Source organism: Rana temporaria, chromosome 9, assembly GCF_905171775.1.
Source record: "Rana temporaria chromosome 9, aRanTem1.1, whole genome shotgun sequence".
NCBI classification, from domain to species: domain Eukaryota; kingdom Metazoa; phylum Chordata; class Amphibia; order Anura; family Ranidae; genus Rana; species Rana temporaria.
In genome coordinates this window covers 80,366,886-80,385,359 of record NC_053497.1, presented here as the reverse complement: position 1 = coordinate 80,385,359, position 18,474 = coordinate 80,366,886, and the positions used below count along the sequence as shown (strand labels likewise).

Genomic DNA, 18,474 nt, shown 5'->3' with positions numbered 1-18,474 from the left:
TAACCTTATCAAGGTGGTTTATTTACCATCATTTCTTTATTACTTCAGGAATACCCCAGTTCCCAGACCGATTTTTTTTTAACAAATTGGATAGTATAGTTCTCTCCTTTGTATGGGCTGGGAAAGTACCACATCTTACTAAATTGACATTGCAACTTTTTTTTTGTCACAAGGGGGATTATCCCTCCTAATGAGGACTACTCTTGTGGTGTGGCATAATGCTATGGTGAAATATCTTTCTCCTCTGACCATCTCACCACATACACCCCGTGTGGTAAAGATTATATTATTTATATTATTTCATCTTTGCAGTATCCCAGATCTGAGGCTGGGGGCGGCCCGCAGAGTATTTGGTCTGAAGCACATTTTGTCACATGGGAGACTGATTGGATTTGCAGACCTCAAGGCCAAATATAACCTTCCTAATAGTATATTCTTTAGGTATTTGCAGTTGAGACATGTGGTCCAAGTGCAATTTCCTGCTCCCATTACTTTGAAGTCTGAGGCCCCGTACACACGACCGAGTTTCTCGGCAGAATTCAGCCAGAAACTCGATCGGAGCCGTATTCTGCCGAGAAACCCAGTCGTGTGTACACTTTTGGCCGAGGATGCCGACGAGGATCTCGTCGGGCCAAATAGAGAACATGTTCTCGATTTCCTCGCTAGTCAATGGGGAAACTTGGCTCGCCGAGATCATCGGCGGCTTCACAAGGAACTCGACGAGCAAAACTATGTGTTTTGCTCGTTGAGTTTCTTGGACGTGTGTACGGGGCCTGACTCTATCAAGTGGCTGCTCACTTCAAGTGTGTTGGAAAACCCTTATCTCCCTAGCTAATACCACTAACTCAATTTGTACCTATCAGAAATAGAATGCTGACTTGTCAGATCTGGATGAAGAAGAATGGGAAATCTGTACCAACCATTGTGTTACACATATGGTCTCTGCTAGAGATCGGTTTGTATAATTAAAGTTTCACCACTTACCCTGCGACAACTAGCTGCTATTTCCCACCACCTTGATGGTATGAATACACACTTACGTCTACGTATATGTCTAAATGTTCACAAATTACCCATTCAAATTGTATTAGGGTCACCACAACTCCTTTATCTTAATTCTCGAAATGGGCAGGATCCTTACAAGGACGGTCCACACATCACCATTCCATCAGCATTCATATAAGGACATACAGTATAAGTAGACACTCCACATAGCGTAAAACTGTATTATCCCAAAATTGACTTAAAACAGAAATGCACTTACATCACAAACACTTTAAAAATGTGCACAACAATATCTTTTAGCTGGCAAATAGTCCAAACCACCCGCAGTTTCGGGAACGTAGGAACGTAATAATGCCAGCATGCGGCCCGACCCTAAGCCAATTTCATCGCCAATGATGTCTTCCGGGGCATCACCTTATATATTGTAATGCCCGAAACCAAGCCTCCATCTGAGCTAAATGGCCAATAGCAAACCTCTGTCTGGGCTGAAACCAGGTCTCAATTTGAATCATAATTCACTGGGGAACCAAGCATCAGTCTAGATTTTTATTCCAAACGTCAATGATATTGATAGACCTTGGGTAGTATTTAAACAATTATGGTTGCAAACAAGGATTGTGCACCATCTAGTGGAAAATTATCATATTATACACAAAATGTACAGTAGATCTCATAACAAATTCCACAGCTCAAAGAAAAGGAGAGGAACAGCCATTACTTACACATTTATATAAGACAGCTATTATTACATAAACCGTCAAAAATGCAAATACAATAATACATACAAAGGTAATTATAAATGGGTTAAATATAATCCCCCAATCCATTCATTAGATCCATCAAGACATTGGAACAATGTATCCATATATAGGCTTAAATAAATAAGATTCAACTTAAAAAATAGTTTCAACATTTTCACTATTTCCACTCTAAATTTATCCAGATTTGTACAATTGCATCTTAGACGCGCAAATTGACTCTGAAGTGCTGATTTAAGCCACAATTTATGGTGGTAACTATCCAAAGGGATGAAAGAATATTGATCTGTAGATTTGAAATAAGTGGAAGTAATACATTTTGACTGATCCTTTCTGTACACATTGCCACTCTACCTTAGGCTCCTTCCTATGATAAAGGTATGCATATGCCCCTCCATCAGACCTTTCTGGATGGTGGTGGTGGCTGACCTTAATAGAACTCACAAGTCTCTTGTATTTAGACAATGCTAAGTTCAGCTTTAGGTTAAAAGGTGAAACCGTATCTGTTTCCATGGGTAATCCCACTTTGTATATAGTAAATGTCCCTATACTATCCTTATAAAAATAAGGCTGTAGGTGGATTGGCTACCTAGCAAATGATGCTCTTAATAAGAAAGAAGAAGTAGGTCTCTCAAATGGACAGTTAATAATAAAAAAAACAGCAATACACAATACAATACACACAGCAATAAATAGAAAATGGTTCTTGAAAGTAGACATGTCAGAAGCCTGGTCAAATCAAACTAAGCATATAATAAAAAGTATATGAGCAGAATAAATAAATAAAAAAACATAATCTCAGCACATAAAGAACCAGAGATATAAGCAGTGAAAATATATGCAAGCAAGGCTTTGCCTATATCTCTGAATCTATTGGCCATGTTTACACGCTGTTTCATAAAAGGTTACATCTGGTTTTGCATTTTTGCATCATATACTCAGTTTATCTTTTATAAAGAAGCTATGATTGTTTTTTGGTGTATTTGTATTTTATTTTGAATGTTCACATGTTTATAAACTATCACCATTTTACAAATAAACAATGTATACAGGTTGCTTCCTTTGTACTTTGTTAGCAAAGGATACTTGGCTTTCTAAAAAGAAAGCCAAGTACTACCTGCTCACTTTTGACTGCATCTTACTAAAAATTCCTATACGTTTTATTAGCTAGGAGAGGGACATGCATCCTTTGACCCCTTCAACTGTTTATGTGTTTTGAATAGACCTGAGCAGAAGAAGGTTATGTTACAAACTATTTAGGCTATTCTCAGCATCATAATAAATGCCTCTACAGAAATGGTAGAGAACTGCTACAAGTATACCACTTGCTGCGTGAAATATGAAATATTAATGTGCAATATTTCTTATTTCCCAGACTGAAAAGAAATCCTATCTTTTTTTTTCTCTTTTCCTCTATTTTTGCTCTGGCGGGACTAACAGGTATTCTTTCTGTGCTTGTGGCATTTTCAAAATATGAGGAAATGGAGAGCATGGAGAGATTTACTGAATATATATTTTTTTTGTTTGTTTTTTTGCCCATGCATACATTTTAAAATACAAATGCATATTCAGATAATTATTGAAAGGGAACAATACAGATGTAGGGATTACAAAGAAATGCTAAAAAAAAGTGCAATGTTTTTCAGGTTAACATAATAGAACACGCATATGACAAACTTTTAGGATATGTGGTTCACTGGTGTATAAATTATTGCTGTGCTTAATCTTATTGTCATAAAAGTTTTAAATCTGTACAGCGTACAGCCTAACAATGAAGGAATTCCCATCTGGAATGTTAAACAGATGGTTACTTGTTATAATGAACCTGCCCTATAAATATCCTTTGCCATGGTCAGCATGATTTTTAGAGAGTAAAGGAAAAAAAAATCATTGAAACATTGCAAGCTGCTGATAACTCCGGACTTAAAAGACAGTTATTAAATAAAAAATGTCAATACTTGTGTCTTGGCACAAACATTTGAAACTGATTATGCTGCTTCTATTGAAAGAAAAACATGAAGTCTATATCTTTAGATCTTTTATTGAGCAGTGAGCCGAGCATCAATAGCCGCTGCTCAACTGTAAATAAAAATTGATTCCAGATCTAACCCCTAACTTGCAGTGCTCCTTCTAATCTAAACTAACCCCATTAAGCAGCAAAGGATAGCAGATTTAATGGAATGCCTGGAATAACTATTAATATTTCCAGTGTAACACAGACACAAGCAATAATTCATATATGAACATTTAATGTTTATAATAAGTAAAACCCAACCAGACCATGGCAAAGGAAAATGTTAAATTGTTCTGGGCAGTAAAGTACATTGTATGGGAAAACAAAAGTACTTGTGACCTAACCAAACAAGCCAAATAAATATTTTTCTTTTGTGTGGGGATGGATTATACAATACAGTTGCAATAAAAAGTATGTGAACCATTTGGAATGATATGGATTTCTTCACAAATTGGTCATAAAATGTGATTTGATCTTCATCTAAGTCACAACAATAGACCATCACAGTCTGCTTAAACTAATAACACACAAAGAATTAAATGTTACCATGTTTTTATTGAACACACCATGTACACATTCACAGTGCAGGTGTAAAAAGTATGTGAACCCCTAGACTAATGACATCTCCAAGAGCTAATTGGAGTGAGGTGTCATCCAACTGGAGTCCAATCAATGAGATGAGATTAGAGGTGTTGTTTACAGCTGCCCTATAAAAAACACACACCAGTTCCTGGGTTTGCTTTTCACAAGAAGCATTGCCTGATGTGAATGATGCCTCGCACAAAAGAGCTCTCAGAAGACCTACGATTAAGAATTGTTGACTTGCATAAAGCTGGAAAGGGTTATAAAAGTATCTCCAAAAGCCTTGCTGTTCATCAGTCCATGGCAAGGCAAATTGTCTATAGATAGATAAAGTTCAGCACTGCTGCTACTCTCCCTAGGAGTGGCCATCCTGTAAAGATGACTGCAAGAGCACAGCGCAGACTGCTCAATGAGGTAAAGAAGAATCCTAGAGTGTCAGCTAAAGACTTACAAAAGTCTCTGGCATATGCTAACATCCCTGTTAGCGAATCTACGATACATAAAACACTAGACAAGAATGAATTTAATGGGAGAATACCATAGAGGAAGCCTCTGCTGTCCAAAAAAAAACCATTGCTGCACATTTACAGTTTGCACAAGATCAACTGGATGCTCCACAGCAGTACTGACAAAATATTCTGTGGACAGATGAAACCAAAGTTGAGTTGATTGGAAGAAACACACAACACTATGTGTGGAGAAAAAGAGGCACAGCACACCAACATCAAAACCTCATCCCAATTGTGAAGTATGGTGGTGGGGGCATCATGGTTTGGGGCTGCTTTGCTGCCTCAGGGCCTGGACGGATTGCTATCATCGAAGGAAAAATTATTTCCCAAGTTTATCAAGACATTTTGCAGGAGAACTTAAGGCCACCTGTCCACCAGCTGAAGCTCAACAGAAGATGGGTGTTGCAACAGGACAACGACCCAAAGCATAGAAGTAAATCAACAACAGAATGGCTTAAACAGAAGAAAATACGCCTTCTGGAGTGGCCCAGTCAGAGTCCTGACCTCAACCTGATTGAGATGCTGTGGCATGACCTCAAGAAAGCGATTCACACCAGACATCCCAAGAATATTGCTGAACTGAAACAGTTCTGTAAACTGGAATGGTCAAGAATTACTTCTAACCGTTGTGCACATCTGATCTTCAACTACAGGAGACGTTTGGTTGAAGTTATTGCGGCCAAAGGAGGTTCAACTAGTTATTAAATCCAAGGGTTCACATACTTTTTACACCTGCATTGTGAATGTTTACATGGTGTGTTAAATAAAAACATGGTAACATTTAATTCTTTGTGTGTTATTAGTTTAAGCAGACTGTGATTGTCTATTGTTGTGACTTAGATGAAGATCAGATCACATTTTATGACCAATTTGTGCAGAAATCCATATCATTCCAAAAGGATTCACATACTTATTGCAACTGTATTTAGGTCTTGCTTGGCATCTATTGAGATGGGATGCCAACCATCCAGAAATATAGGAGTATGTAAGAATATTAGCTAATCAAGGTTGTCTATTAGGTCTGGCATGCATCATTTTACCCTTCAATCAAAATTCTCCAAAGTAGTGATGTAGTGTCTTACATAAATAATGTTTTCCTATAAGGATATGCCAGTATCCCACTGAAATAGTTATGCTATTAGATATACAAATAGTAATATCTCATCATCGTTTTACCCCATATATAAAAAACAGGATATTAGTTGGATGTAGGAAGACAAAAATACTCTAGATAGATGTAAAAAAACACACCTCATACAGTAGGGTTATAGGGAATGATGGCTTTTTGCAACATTCTTTTACTATCTACAGACTTGGACTATTTCTAAATTAACTCAGTGCCTACTGAGGGACTTAGCTGATCTCCATGAAGCTGGAAATGGCCCTGCTCATAATTCCAGACCGTTCACATTCCTAAACTGGCTCCAACCCTTTCCTTCTCCTCCATCCACATATCCACATAAACCTGTATCGGTTTCCATTCCTGGGGTTTTCCCAGAACCTAGGAATGGAAACTGATATAGGATTTTTTGGTTGGTGCAGGAGAAAAGTTTGGAGCCAGGATGTGAACAGGCTGGAATTTGGAGCAGTGGGGTGACTTCAGGCAAGTCAGCTAAGCCCCTCAGTAGCCACTGACTTCATTCAAAAATAGTCCAAGATTGTAGACCGTGAAAGGATGTCACAAACAGCTGTCATCCCCTATACCCCTAGTATATCAGGTGAGGTTGTGCACCATCTATAAAGGTTATTTTCCTCTTTCTACATACAACTAATGTCCTGTTTAGAAAATGATATGTAGTAATCCATATAATTATCATAAATGGGACATTAGTTGGAAGTGCTTGCCCCTAGCAGCACTAGGATCGTCAGTTCAAATCCCAACCATGGTCCTAACTGTCTGGAGTCTGCATGTTCTCCCTGCGCTTGCATGGGTTTACTCCAGGTATTCCACTTTCCTTCCACAATTCTATAACATGCTGGTAGTTTTTATTGGATCCTATCCAAATTGACCCTAGTATGTGTATGAGTTAGGGACCTTGGATTGTAAGCTCCTTGAGGGCAGGGGCTGATGTTAATGTACAATACATATGTAAAGCGCTGCATCTATATTGACAGTGCTATATAAGTACCAATAATAAATAAATAATGCAGTGAATATATATTTCTATTTGTATATATAATAACATAATTGTTACTGTGGGATTCTTGCAAATCCTTATAGGAAAACATAATGTATGTGAGACACTAAACTGCTACTACTACTTTGCAGAATCTTGATTGAAGATATGTGCATGCTGTGAAAGATGCAGACATACATAAAAGAATGCAAGCCAGACCTGATATGCATTAGTATGTGGTCATAGCCCTGGGTACAGAGTAATAATGAGGCAAAAATATTCACAAATTGTAATCAAGGTTGTCCACATAATCTCTAAAAAAATAAAAGTCGAAAAGTATTGCTTTTGATTACCGGTATCTGCTAATCACAGTATTTTGTAACATATTATTCTAATGCAGAATGTGCTGTTTATTTGGTGATACCTTGCAACTTTAGCATAGGATATTGTTGAACTGCCACAAATTGGCATCTGATAGGAGGGCAGATGGTATAGTTATTCCCACGCAGCTATTTTCCATAGAAATTAATGTTTATTAAACTAGTTTTAGGTGATCATATTGCTCAACATAAATCTAAGCAAGAAAAGTTACAGCTACATGGTTATCTCTAGATAAGGATGGACCCCGTGGAATTCCGCTATAAGAAGCAAGCAGGTAACACAGCAAGCTGGCAGATGATTACAATTATGGTTTAGGTGGGCTTACTTTTTATATTAGTTACAAATAAATCAGAAGATTTGCTGGAATAAGCACAAAAAAATGCAGCATTTATACAATATATTTTTCCTAATGCTTTTTTATTTTCTAGAAGTTATGTATGTCGCTGGTATAGCAAGTAGTGAAATTACTATTTAAGATAAATAATAATTATCTACTGTAATGTTTTCAGATCTTTAATGCTAGGTGTAGACAGGGGCGCAAATCCACAAATCCACAAATCCACAATGTAGTCCTACAGTAGCAGCAGAGCTTACCTCCAGGAACTTTCACGCAGCTCTTTTTGCTCAGCTGCACACATCTCCCTCTTTCAGATGAGCGTGATCTCGGGGGAAAAGGCACATCCCCATCCCGCTCACTCAAGCAGCAGCCTGCAGGAGAGAGGCTAAAAAACTACAGGGGGAGGTACAAGGGGCAGAGAGTGAAGTCTGAGGATTCTGAGCAGTCATTCTTGCTTAGAATGGCTGCGAGTTGTCCCGACTGCAGCTCTGGTTACCTGGGCGCGCTCAGTCTTTAATATTTTCTTGAGAGGAGCAATTGCCCTTTTGTCCCCCTGGATTTGCCCCTGGGTGTAGATGACATGATTTGAGCTGATAAACCAAATGTAGTCTATGGGTTCAATTCACTAACGTTTACTGCATGCTATAACACAGTTACGTGACTCAGTTGCATAAATTGCAGTTGCATAAATTATCAAATGCAGTAAATAAAGTTCAATTCACAAAAAAATAAAAATAACGATTATGTGGTGTATTTTTTTATATTTAGCTGTCAGCAGGAAGCTCGGTGACAGCTAAGTCATCCGTTGTTAAGGACGTGGCGGCTGGCTTCCAAGCCCGCTCCTTAGCAACCAGCTCAATGCAAATAATTAAATAATGCAGTAATTGGCACTAAATCGAACAAATACTGCGTTTGGTATTTAATGCTAAATTCTTAGTGTATTGCACGTTCAAAACTGTTTTACCCAAAGCGTTTATCGCATTTTTTGGGCCGTTAATTAACTCTTAGTGAATTAACCCCTTCATATCTTCAGATATTTAGAAGAAATAATACCTGTTCACTGTCTTCTTCATCACTGCTCAGCTTTAAGTCATCTTCAAGCATGCTATAAAAAAAGGTAGAAAAAGTTATACAATTTTACAGTTTCAAACATGGCCTTACTCTGCAATTGATGACATTTCACAGTAAGATAATGATACTAGTTGATTGTCCTAAATAATCATAGGTGTAAACATACATGAATGTTTAACTGCATTTGTCACAAAAGCAGAATACTATGTGAAGTTATGGATGGAAGCTGACATGTTTTACTTTTGGCTTCACTGCTCTGTTTAACATAAAATTATGGAAGCATCAGCTGAGGATGAATCTTTTTCATAAAACGTAATTATTATTCTCTACTGCTCATTGGAAAAGGTTGGTGACTGTTGAACACATACCATAATTGTGGTATAATATACTACCACAGAGCCACAACCGTGACCAAATGTATCACTAATAAACAACGTATTTACAGAACTGTATGTCTAGGGACAGCAAAGGCTAAGGCAGCCTTGCCCATGCATGGTAATATGTTACCTTTGTTTATTAGTAGTGGGAAACAAGTGACAAATCAAAAATTGTAAATAAAAAATATAAATCATGTCTAAAAATTGATTTATTGACTTATACTGTGAGCCCTTGCAGCAAATTTAACTATGGCAATATGTTATCACTAGGAATGAGCTTCTGGTTTGGGTCCAATGTCGGTTGCTGAACTGGGGAGCATGCCATTCAAATCTCTGGCTGTTATATAGCACTTAAACCCCCTTCCTGCCCAGACCAATTTTCAGCTTTCAGTGCTGACGCATTGTGAATGACAATTGCGTGGTCATACAACACTGTAACCAAATTATATTTTTATAATTTTTTTCCCACAAATACAATAAGCGTATATTGATTGGTTTGCGCAAAAGTTATAGCGCCTACAAAATGGGGGATAGATTTATGATTTTTTTTTTTTTACTAGTAATGGCGGCGATCTGTGATTTTTTTGTCAGGCCTGCGATATTGCGGTGGACATATCGGACACTTTTGACACAATTTTGGGACCATTCATATTTACACAGCGATTAGTGCTATATAAATGCACTGATTACTCTATAAATGTGTATAAATGTGACTGGCAGGGAAGGGGTTAACACTAGGGGGTGAGGAAGGGGTTAAATGTATTACCTGGGTGTGTTCTAACTGTGTGTGGAGGGAGACTGACTGGGGGAGGTGACCGATGCTGTGTCCCTATGTACAAGGGACACAGCATCGGTCTCCTCTCTCCCTGACAGGACGTGGAGCTCTGTGTTTACACACAGAGCTCCACATCTCTGCTGTCACCGTCGATCGCGGGTACCTGGAGGAAATCGCGGCCGCCAGGCATACACATCGGCATCTCAGTGATGTGCTGGGCACAGTGTCTCCCCGCTGCGTGCCCCCAGCAGCGCGCACGGGGAATGCACATAAAAGGACGTCCAGGGACGTCCACCCGGCAGTTGAGAGCCACACTGTGGACGTCTTTCATCAACAGCGCGGGTCTCAAGTGGTTAAAGATCTATGACTTTTTCTATGTACACAAAGGGCCTATTTCTCTCAAATATTGTTCACAAGTTGAGGAAGGAAGGGAGAAAAGAATTGGTTGTGATATGTACAGCACTAGGTATGACAATGTCAATAACCTTGTTTGGATACAGCATATCTTGTTTAGTAACCTTTTGAGCGAGAAGATATATGTGTTAGGATACAGCCTGTATCCAGTATTTTTTATGCTGCACAATGTAATGTGTATGTTTGTAATCTTGTATGGTTCTTTTTTCTCAATAAATACCTTTTTTTTTTTTTTTAATATTGTTCACAAATATGTCTAAATCTGTGTTAGTGAGCACTTCTCCTTTGCCAAGATAATCCATTCACCTTACAGGTGTGGCATATCCAGATGTTGATTAGACAGCATGATTATTGCACAGGTGTGCCTTAGGCTGGCCACAATATAAGGCCCCTCTAAAATGTGCAGTTTTACTGTATTGGGGGGGTCCAAAAACCAGTCAGTATCTGGTGTGACCACCATTTGCATCATGCAGTGCAACACATCTCCTTTGCATTGAGTTAATCAGGTTGTTGATTGTGTCCTGTGAAACGTTGGTCCATTCCTCTTCAATGGCTGTACCAAATTTGCTGGATATTGGCAGGAAATGGAACCCACTGCCATATACGCCGATCCAGAGCATCCCAAACATGTCAATGGGTGACATGTCCAGTGAGTATGCTGGCCATGCAAGAACTGGGATGTTTTCAGCTTCCAGGAATTGTGTACAGATCCTTGCAACGGGGGTTGTGCATTATCATGCTGAAACATGGGGTGATGGTTGTGGATGAATGGCGCAACAAATGGCCTCAGGATCTCATCACGGTATCTCTGTGCATTCAAAACGCCATCAATAAAATTCACCTGTGTACGTTGTCCATAGTAAACGCCTGCCTATACCATAACCCCACCCCCACCATGGACCACTCGATCCATAAAGTTGACATCAGCAAACTGCTCACCAACGTGACGCTATACACACCGTCTGCCATCTGCCCTGTACAGGGAAAACTAGGAATAATCCATGAAAAGATCACCTCTCCAAAGTGCCAGACGCAATTGAATGTGAGCATTTGCCCACTCAAGTCAGTTACAACGATGAACTGCAATACTCTAAAACACCTTTGGAGACAGCTTATGGAAGAGAAATGAACATTCAACTTCCTCAATCTTTTCAAAACAACATCAAACAAAGCCATCCACAACTCTGGCCCAAGTTACTTTACCAACCTTGTCTTAAAAACATCACCCAAACCATCTCCTCTGCTCATCCCAAGACCTTCTCCTCTTGAGCATCCTCATTGCCTCCTCTTGAGCTCCCTTGTCAGCTCTTGAGCTCCCATGTTCACAAACTGGATTTCTCCACAGCATCTCCCATCCTCTGGAACATCCTACCCCCAATCTGTCTGACTGGCTATCTTCTACTCGACTCTTCTGTCTACTTTTAGGTGATCCTTGAAAAAACAATTTCCTCTGGGAAGCCTTTCCCGCCACCATCTAAAAAATGTACTTTTGCTTTCTCCATCAGCTCTCCCCCCCATTTATCACCTTTCATTTGCCTCTCCTTTATATATTGTAAGCTCTTACAGGGGCCCTCCTGACCCTCTTTTTTTGAATTGTATTGTAACTGTATTGTCTCTTTTTATTTTGTAAAGCACTGTGCTATAAAACCCCATATAATAATGACAATAATAATATACAATAGCAATACATTACATTACATAACAATTACAGCTATTTTAACATTTGTGGTAATCATTTTCCATAACAAGTGCCTAGAGAACTAACAGATGACTGTTCGAAAGCTCTGAACCTCTCCTTTACAAACATACACTGTACTGGAACTCTAAGGCCCCATACTCACGAGCAAACATGTCTGCTGAAACTGGCCCGCAGGCCAGTTTCAGCAGACATGTTTGGTCGTGTGTGGGCGCGAGCGGGCCGAATTCCAGCAAACATTTGCCCGCCGGGCCTTTTCCCAGCAGACAAATATTCCTGGACTTGTTTTAAAACAGTCCGCTGGAATTCAGCCCGCTCGGACATGTACGGTCGTCAGTACAGACCTACCGTACATGTCCAGGCGCCCGCCGTCCCTCGCATGCGTCGAATGACTTCGACGCATGCGTGGAAGCATTTTAAAGGCGGGCCGCCCACGTCGCCGCGTCATTGTCGCGGCGACACCGCGTCATCGACGCGGCGACACCGCGGACACGCCCCGCGTATTGTTTACGCGCGGACTTCTGTACGATGGTGTGTACAACCATCGTACAGAAGCCCTCTGGCAGACATGTATGGTGGAAACGGTCCGACGGACCGCTTTCACCATACATGTTTGTCCGTGTGTACCCGGCCTTAGATCTATCACCAACTAAAGCTGTCTTGATGTGAGCTGACAACAAGCTGGATGTAAGTTGGATGTCAATACACTTGCAGTGTACAGATGTATCACCCTTTTAAATGTGAATGCTTTAAAAGCTGACTGAGTTAACTACAGTTTCTCTTGTTTGATGGAATCCTTGGCAGAACATTGAATCTTGTAGTATTTTAGTCACACAAAGTTACTGACTCGACAGATACAACAGTATGTCAATGGTAAACAGAAATGCAGGGAACAATAGTCAGGTTTCTACAGCACTTCATTACACAACGAAGAGCAATTAACCTTTTTGACTTGTATTAATCTGCAAAATAGGCTCATCGAGTAGGATGGTCTGTAACGCTTTCACGCTACAATTTTTCCTAAGTGACGACAAAGCAAATCCGTTCATAATTAACATTTGTAGCAACTCCTACATTTGTTTTACTAACACAGTTATTAAAGCAGATTGTCAGCTCTAATAACTGACCTTGGTGATTATTTCCTGATTTGTGGTATGTCTATGGAAGCCACAAATATTAAACTATGCAATGAATTGTAACAATATACTAAAACAACTATAAAAAAAGAAAAGCACAATTAATAAAAAAAATATGGTACATGTCATTTTTTAAGGATTATATAATTTTTTTACAGAGTTTTTAGCACACATTTTTATAATTTAGCACTTTGTAAATAAGTCAATACTTTAATAACTGAACATTGTTAAATGTTACAGCAGCTAATATTGTCATGGATAGTATTTATTGCTGTTATAGTATATATTTTACCCGATGTTTATAATCATGAGATCGATTTAAGTTATTGATTCATTTTAGAGGTTATCTTGAGGTTAAAGATTAGATTAAGGGTTAGGTTTACGGGGTGTAATAAAGATCATTATACCACAAATTGTAAAAACCACAATACCAGCACCAAAAACAACAAGTCAATGAACATCAAGAATAACCATTTAAAGAACGTAACAGGGTGTACTCACAACAGTACTGCAGTACTCTGCTTTAACCCATGTCAATGTACCATTTTTTAATGCATTTAATTTTCTTATAGCTCCCCAGACCAGGCCCCCCAAGACAACTTTGCTCATCAACCAATGCCTTGATGTTCAACAATTTGTGCATTCAATGATGACAGAAAATATGGGTGATCCAGACAAGAGCCAATTTCTCAAAGCATGTATTGAGGAGATTGTAGCCATATTAGTGCACATGCAAAACAATTGAGTACTGTCAGGACTGTCATACTTTTTTTATTTGCACTAGCATCCACATTTTTAGGACAAACTTTCTGGGTGTACCCCCTTCTTCATGGTCCAAGTAGTATTAATACACAAACAGTTAGTAGAATATTGAGATAAGGAAAGGACTGGGCTTTGGATTGGGAGGGGAAAATATCAAATATCATGCATTGCAAAAAATAAGATTAATAAGATTAATACAAGCACCAATGCAGCCCTAAAAAAGTATAGTACATATTCAAAGGTTTGATATCTAAAATGAAATCTGCCAACCTGTAATAAAATCTATATTAAAGTGGTTGTAAAGCCTTAAAGCGGAGTTCCACCCAAAAGTGGAACTTCTGCTTAATCCACTCCTCGCCCCCTTACATGCCACATTTGGGGCTGCTAAGGCAAATAGTCATATCGCCTTTTGGCAGCCCCTCCCTGTAGGCGATCGCCTGGGACACGTGACAGGTCCCAGGCAATCGCCTGTCCAATCGGATGGCGCAGCGCCGCTCACACATGCGCAGTGGGTGCCCGGCCGTGAAGCCGAAAGCTGTCACGGCTGGGTACCCACACTTAGAATGAAGACGCCGGCCGGAGAGGGGGGGAGAGGAGCGGAGCCCCGGCCGGCGCGTTGCTGGAACGTGGAGCAGGTGAGTGTATGTTTATTAAAAGCCAGCAACTACACTTTTTGTAGCTGCTGACTTTTAATAAACATTAAAAATGACGAACACCCCTTTAAGGCTTTCACCCTAATGCATGCATGCAGTAAGGTGAAAAACCTTCTGTGCTGCAGCACACCTCCTGACCCCCTGACTCCCCGATCCAATCCAGCAATGTGCATGAGCACAGTGGCTCCAGTTGCTGTCATTCTCCTCATTGGACATATTGATAGCAGCAGGAGCCAGTGGTTCCCGCTGCTGTCAATTAAAAGCTGTGACAGGGGAGCGGGGGGTGGGGCTGTGCTCCCATGGAAATTGGCTTTCTGTGGGGGTACCCTATGAAGAGCGGGGGACCCCAGAAGAAAAATAAGGGGATCAGGGTTGCTCTCCGGTAAGTGGTGGAGACCACAGGAGCGTGGCAGGAGAGGGCTCTCTTCCGCTCCCGATAAAAGTGATCTTGTGGTCAATCTGTGGCAGAGATCACTTATATCTGAAAGAGGAACACCCGCTGAAGAAGAAGATACCAGAGTTATGGCAGCTATCTGCTGGTATAACAATGATATTCCTCTTCAAAGTGCCAACGTATAACGATGGCGGGCAGTCCATAAGTGGTAAATGTGTGTGTTGCATAGTATTGTTATTAAAAAAATGCCAATGTTACATAGCCTAAGTAGAAGTTTACGGGCAGTCAGTATTTTTACATGCAAGAGTTAAAATGGTTGTAAATGTTTCCAATTCTGGGCACCAGTCCTCAAGAAGGATGTACTGGAAATGGAGCGAGTCTGGAGGATATTAGTTATAAAAAAAGGTTGCAAGCACTGAACGTATTCTCTCTGGTGAAGAGATGCTTGAGAGGGAATATGATTTCAATTTACAAATACAATACACGTGACCCAATAATAGGGAATTTTTTTGGTTCACGGAAGGAAGTTTAACAAGACACGTGGCCACTCATTAAAATTAGAAGAAAAGAGGTTTAACCTTAAACTACGTAGAGGGTTCTTTACTGTAAGAGCAGCAAGGATGTGGAATTCCCTTCCACATGTGGTGGTCTCAGTGGGGGGCATCGATAGATTAAAAAAACTATTAGATGAGCACCTGAACGACCGCAACATACAGGGATATACAATGTAATACTGACATATAATCACACACATAGGTTGGACTTGATGTAACTATGGGAACATTTCTAAAAAAGGAAAACAAATGCAGCCACTACATCTAAGGCCCCATACACACGAGAGGATTTATCCACGGATTTCCATGCGATGGAGTGTACTCACCATCGAATCGAAATCCGCGCCGAAATTCTCTGGCGATGACGTGTCGCGCCGTCGTCCGCGATTATGACGCAGCGACGTGCGCGACGCTGTCATATAAGGAATTCCACGCATGCGTCGAATCATTATGACGCATGCAGGGGATCCCTTTGGACGGATGGATCCGGTGAGTCTGTACAGACCAGCGGATCAATCCGTTGGGATGGATTCCAGCGGATAGATTTGATAGCATGTCATCAAATATTTATCCGCTGGAAATCCATCCCAGGGGATAAATATCCGCGGAAACAGATCCGCTGGAGTGTACACACCATAGGATCTATCCGCTGAAACCCATTCGCTGGGATTTTTCAGCGGATGGATTCTATCGTGTGTATGGGGCCTTAGAATGTTTGTGTTTTGGTTTCATAAATGGCTTACATGAATGTTTTACAAAAAACATTACATTAGTGTTTTGACTGCATCAAAATATGTATAATAACATATTTGTATACTAATTATACTCACAAGATATCACATACATTACTTTTATTACACATTTGTGAAAATACATTTGCTTCCATTATGAATCCATAATAAAAAAATACATCATACTCTGGAAACCAATTGTAATTTTAAGAAGGAAAGTTTAAATTATCTAGCATAATACCCAAATCACATTAATTTGTAAGGAAAGCAGTTATTTCTGGAGTGGAGAGTAAGTCATTTACTCTGGGAGGACAGGGAAAATGAAGTGCTGTCAATATAACCAGAGATCCCCTGTCACAAGCTAATAAAGGCTTTCACCTGACCCACAGTATGTATATTCTATGGTGAGAATGATTTGTGAATACTGGAAAAAGCAGATACTGGAATTTGAAATGGTCTTTCTTAAGGTGGCTAAAAAATGTACTTGGTGGTTGGGCTTTAACAAATTAATGGACTGCTGAAGAAATGCACACTTAAAGTGGCTGTAAAGGCAGAATTTTTTTTAACTTAATAGGTTGGGTTCCCCCATAGCATGCTGCTTGCTGTGGGGCACACAACAGGAGGGAGGAGCCAGGAGAGCCAAAGGGGGACAGAGCATAAGAGGATCCAGGCTGCAAAAAACAAGACTTTAGTATTACTTTAAAGTAGAACTAATACCCCATATAGAAAAAAAATTGCTGAGACATTATTTTTAAGCAAAAGAGGCATGAAAAGGCATATACAGAATCTCACAAAAGTGAGTAAACCCCTCACATTTTTGTTAATATTTTATTATTACCTTTTTCATGTGACAACACTGAATAAATGACACTTTGCTACAATATAAAGTAGTGAGTGTACAGCTTATATAACCATGTAAATTTGCTGTCCCCTCAAAATAACTCAACACACAGCCATTAATGTATTAACCACTGTCAACAAAAGTGAGTACACCACTAAGTGAAAATGTCCAAATTGGGCCCAATTAGCCATTTTCCCTCCCCGGTGTCATGTGACTCGTTAGTGTTAGGTGTGAATGGTGAGCAGGTGTGTTAAATTTGGTGTTATCGCTCTGACTCTCTCATACTGGTCACTGGAAGTTCAATATGGCACCTCATGGCAAATAACTCTCTGAGGATCTGAAATAAAGTATTGTTTCTCTACATAAATATAGCCTAGGCTATAAGAAGATTGCCAAGATCCTAAAACTGAGCTGCAGCATGGTGGCCAAGATCATACAGCGGTGTAACAGGACAAATTCCACTCAGAGCAGGCCTTACCATGGTCGACCAAAGAGGTTGAGTGCATGTGCATGTGCATGTGCATGAGGAGCAGATCAAGCCTTCTCTCCTCTCCCATGTGTGTGGGGGAGGGGTAATGGTTAGTGCTGGCTTTGAGCAATGTGAAAGAGAGTGTAACTGACAATCTCAGCTTACACAACTGCAGCCAGCAACTTTATTTGGAAGCCATTTTCTCGTCTGAGTAATGTGTCCGGGTTTCAGGTGGTCTGAAAAGCGGATGCATGATTCCAAACACAAACTGTCCGGGTGAATCCCACACAGGTGGCAACCCTACCTGTGCCCCAGTGAGTAATACATATAATCAATGAGCAGTGTCAGAATTAATCTATGTATGCATGTATTTCACCCTAGGAACCATAGGGCTCATATACAAGCAGGTGTCAAATATATATTTGTACATAAGCCCTAAGTTGATGTAAACGATAAAGAAACTACTAATCTGCCACCCTTTAAAATGTTGCCACATAATGTATCTATTGTATACTGTCCAGGCACGGAAATCAGGTCACTTTGGGGTTGATTTATTGAAAATGGAGAGTGCAAAATCTGGTGCAACTCTGCATAGTAACCAATCAGCTTCCATTACTTTTTTGTCAAAGCTTAATTGAACTAACTGAAGTTAGAAGCTGATTGGCTACCATGCACAGTTGCACAAGATTTTGCACTCTACATTTTCAGTAAATCAACCCCACTATGTGTACTGTTTGACATTGTGCTACAATGACTTTGTCGCCATACTATTACTCAAAAAAAAGGAGACTATTGACTGCAAACATTCCCATCTTTCAATGAACAGTACTTCCTTTTTTTAACCACATGCAAAGAAGAAATAAAGTTTTGATGAATATGCTGAAAATGGCTTTGTATG

General features: G+C 39.8%; 1 protein-coding gene across 1 annotated transcript in view; it reads right to left on the bottom strand.

Moving 5' to 3' along the window:
• The window catches only part of AFF2 (AF4/FMR2 family member 2), a 647,635-nt gene that overhangs the window by 171,035 nt on the left and 458,126 nt on the right, over positions 1-18,474 (bottom strand). Inside the window, exon 8 of the mRNA XM_040323795.1 lies at positions 8,757-8,808. Coding sequence (XP_040179729.1) covers positions 8,757-8,808 — 52 coding nt within the window. The remainder of the gene's footprint in view (positions 1-8,756; positions 8,809-18,474) is intronic.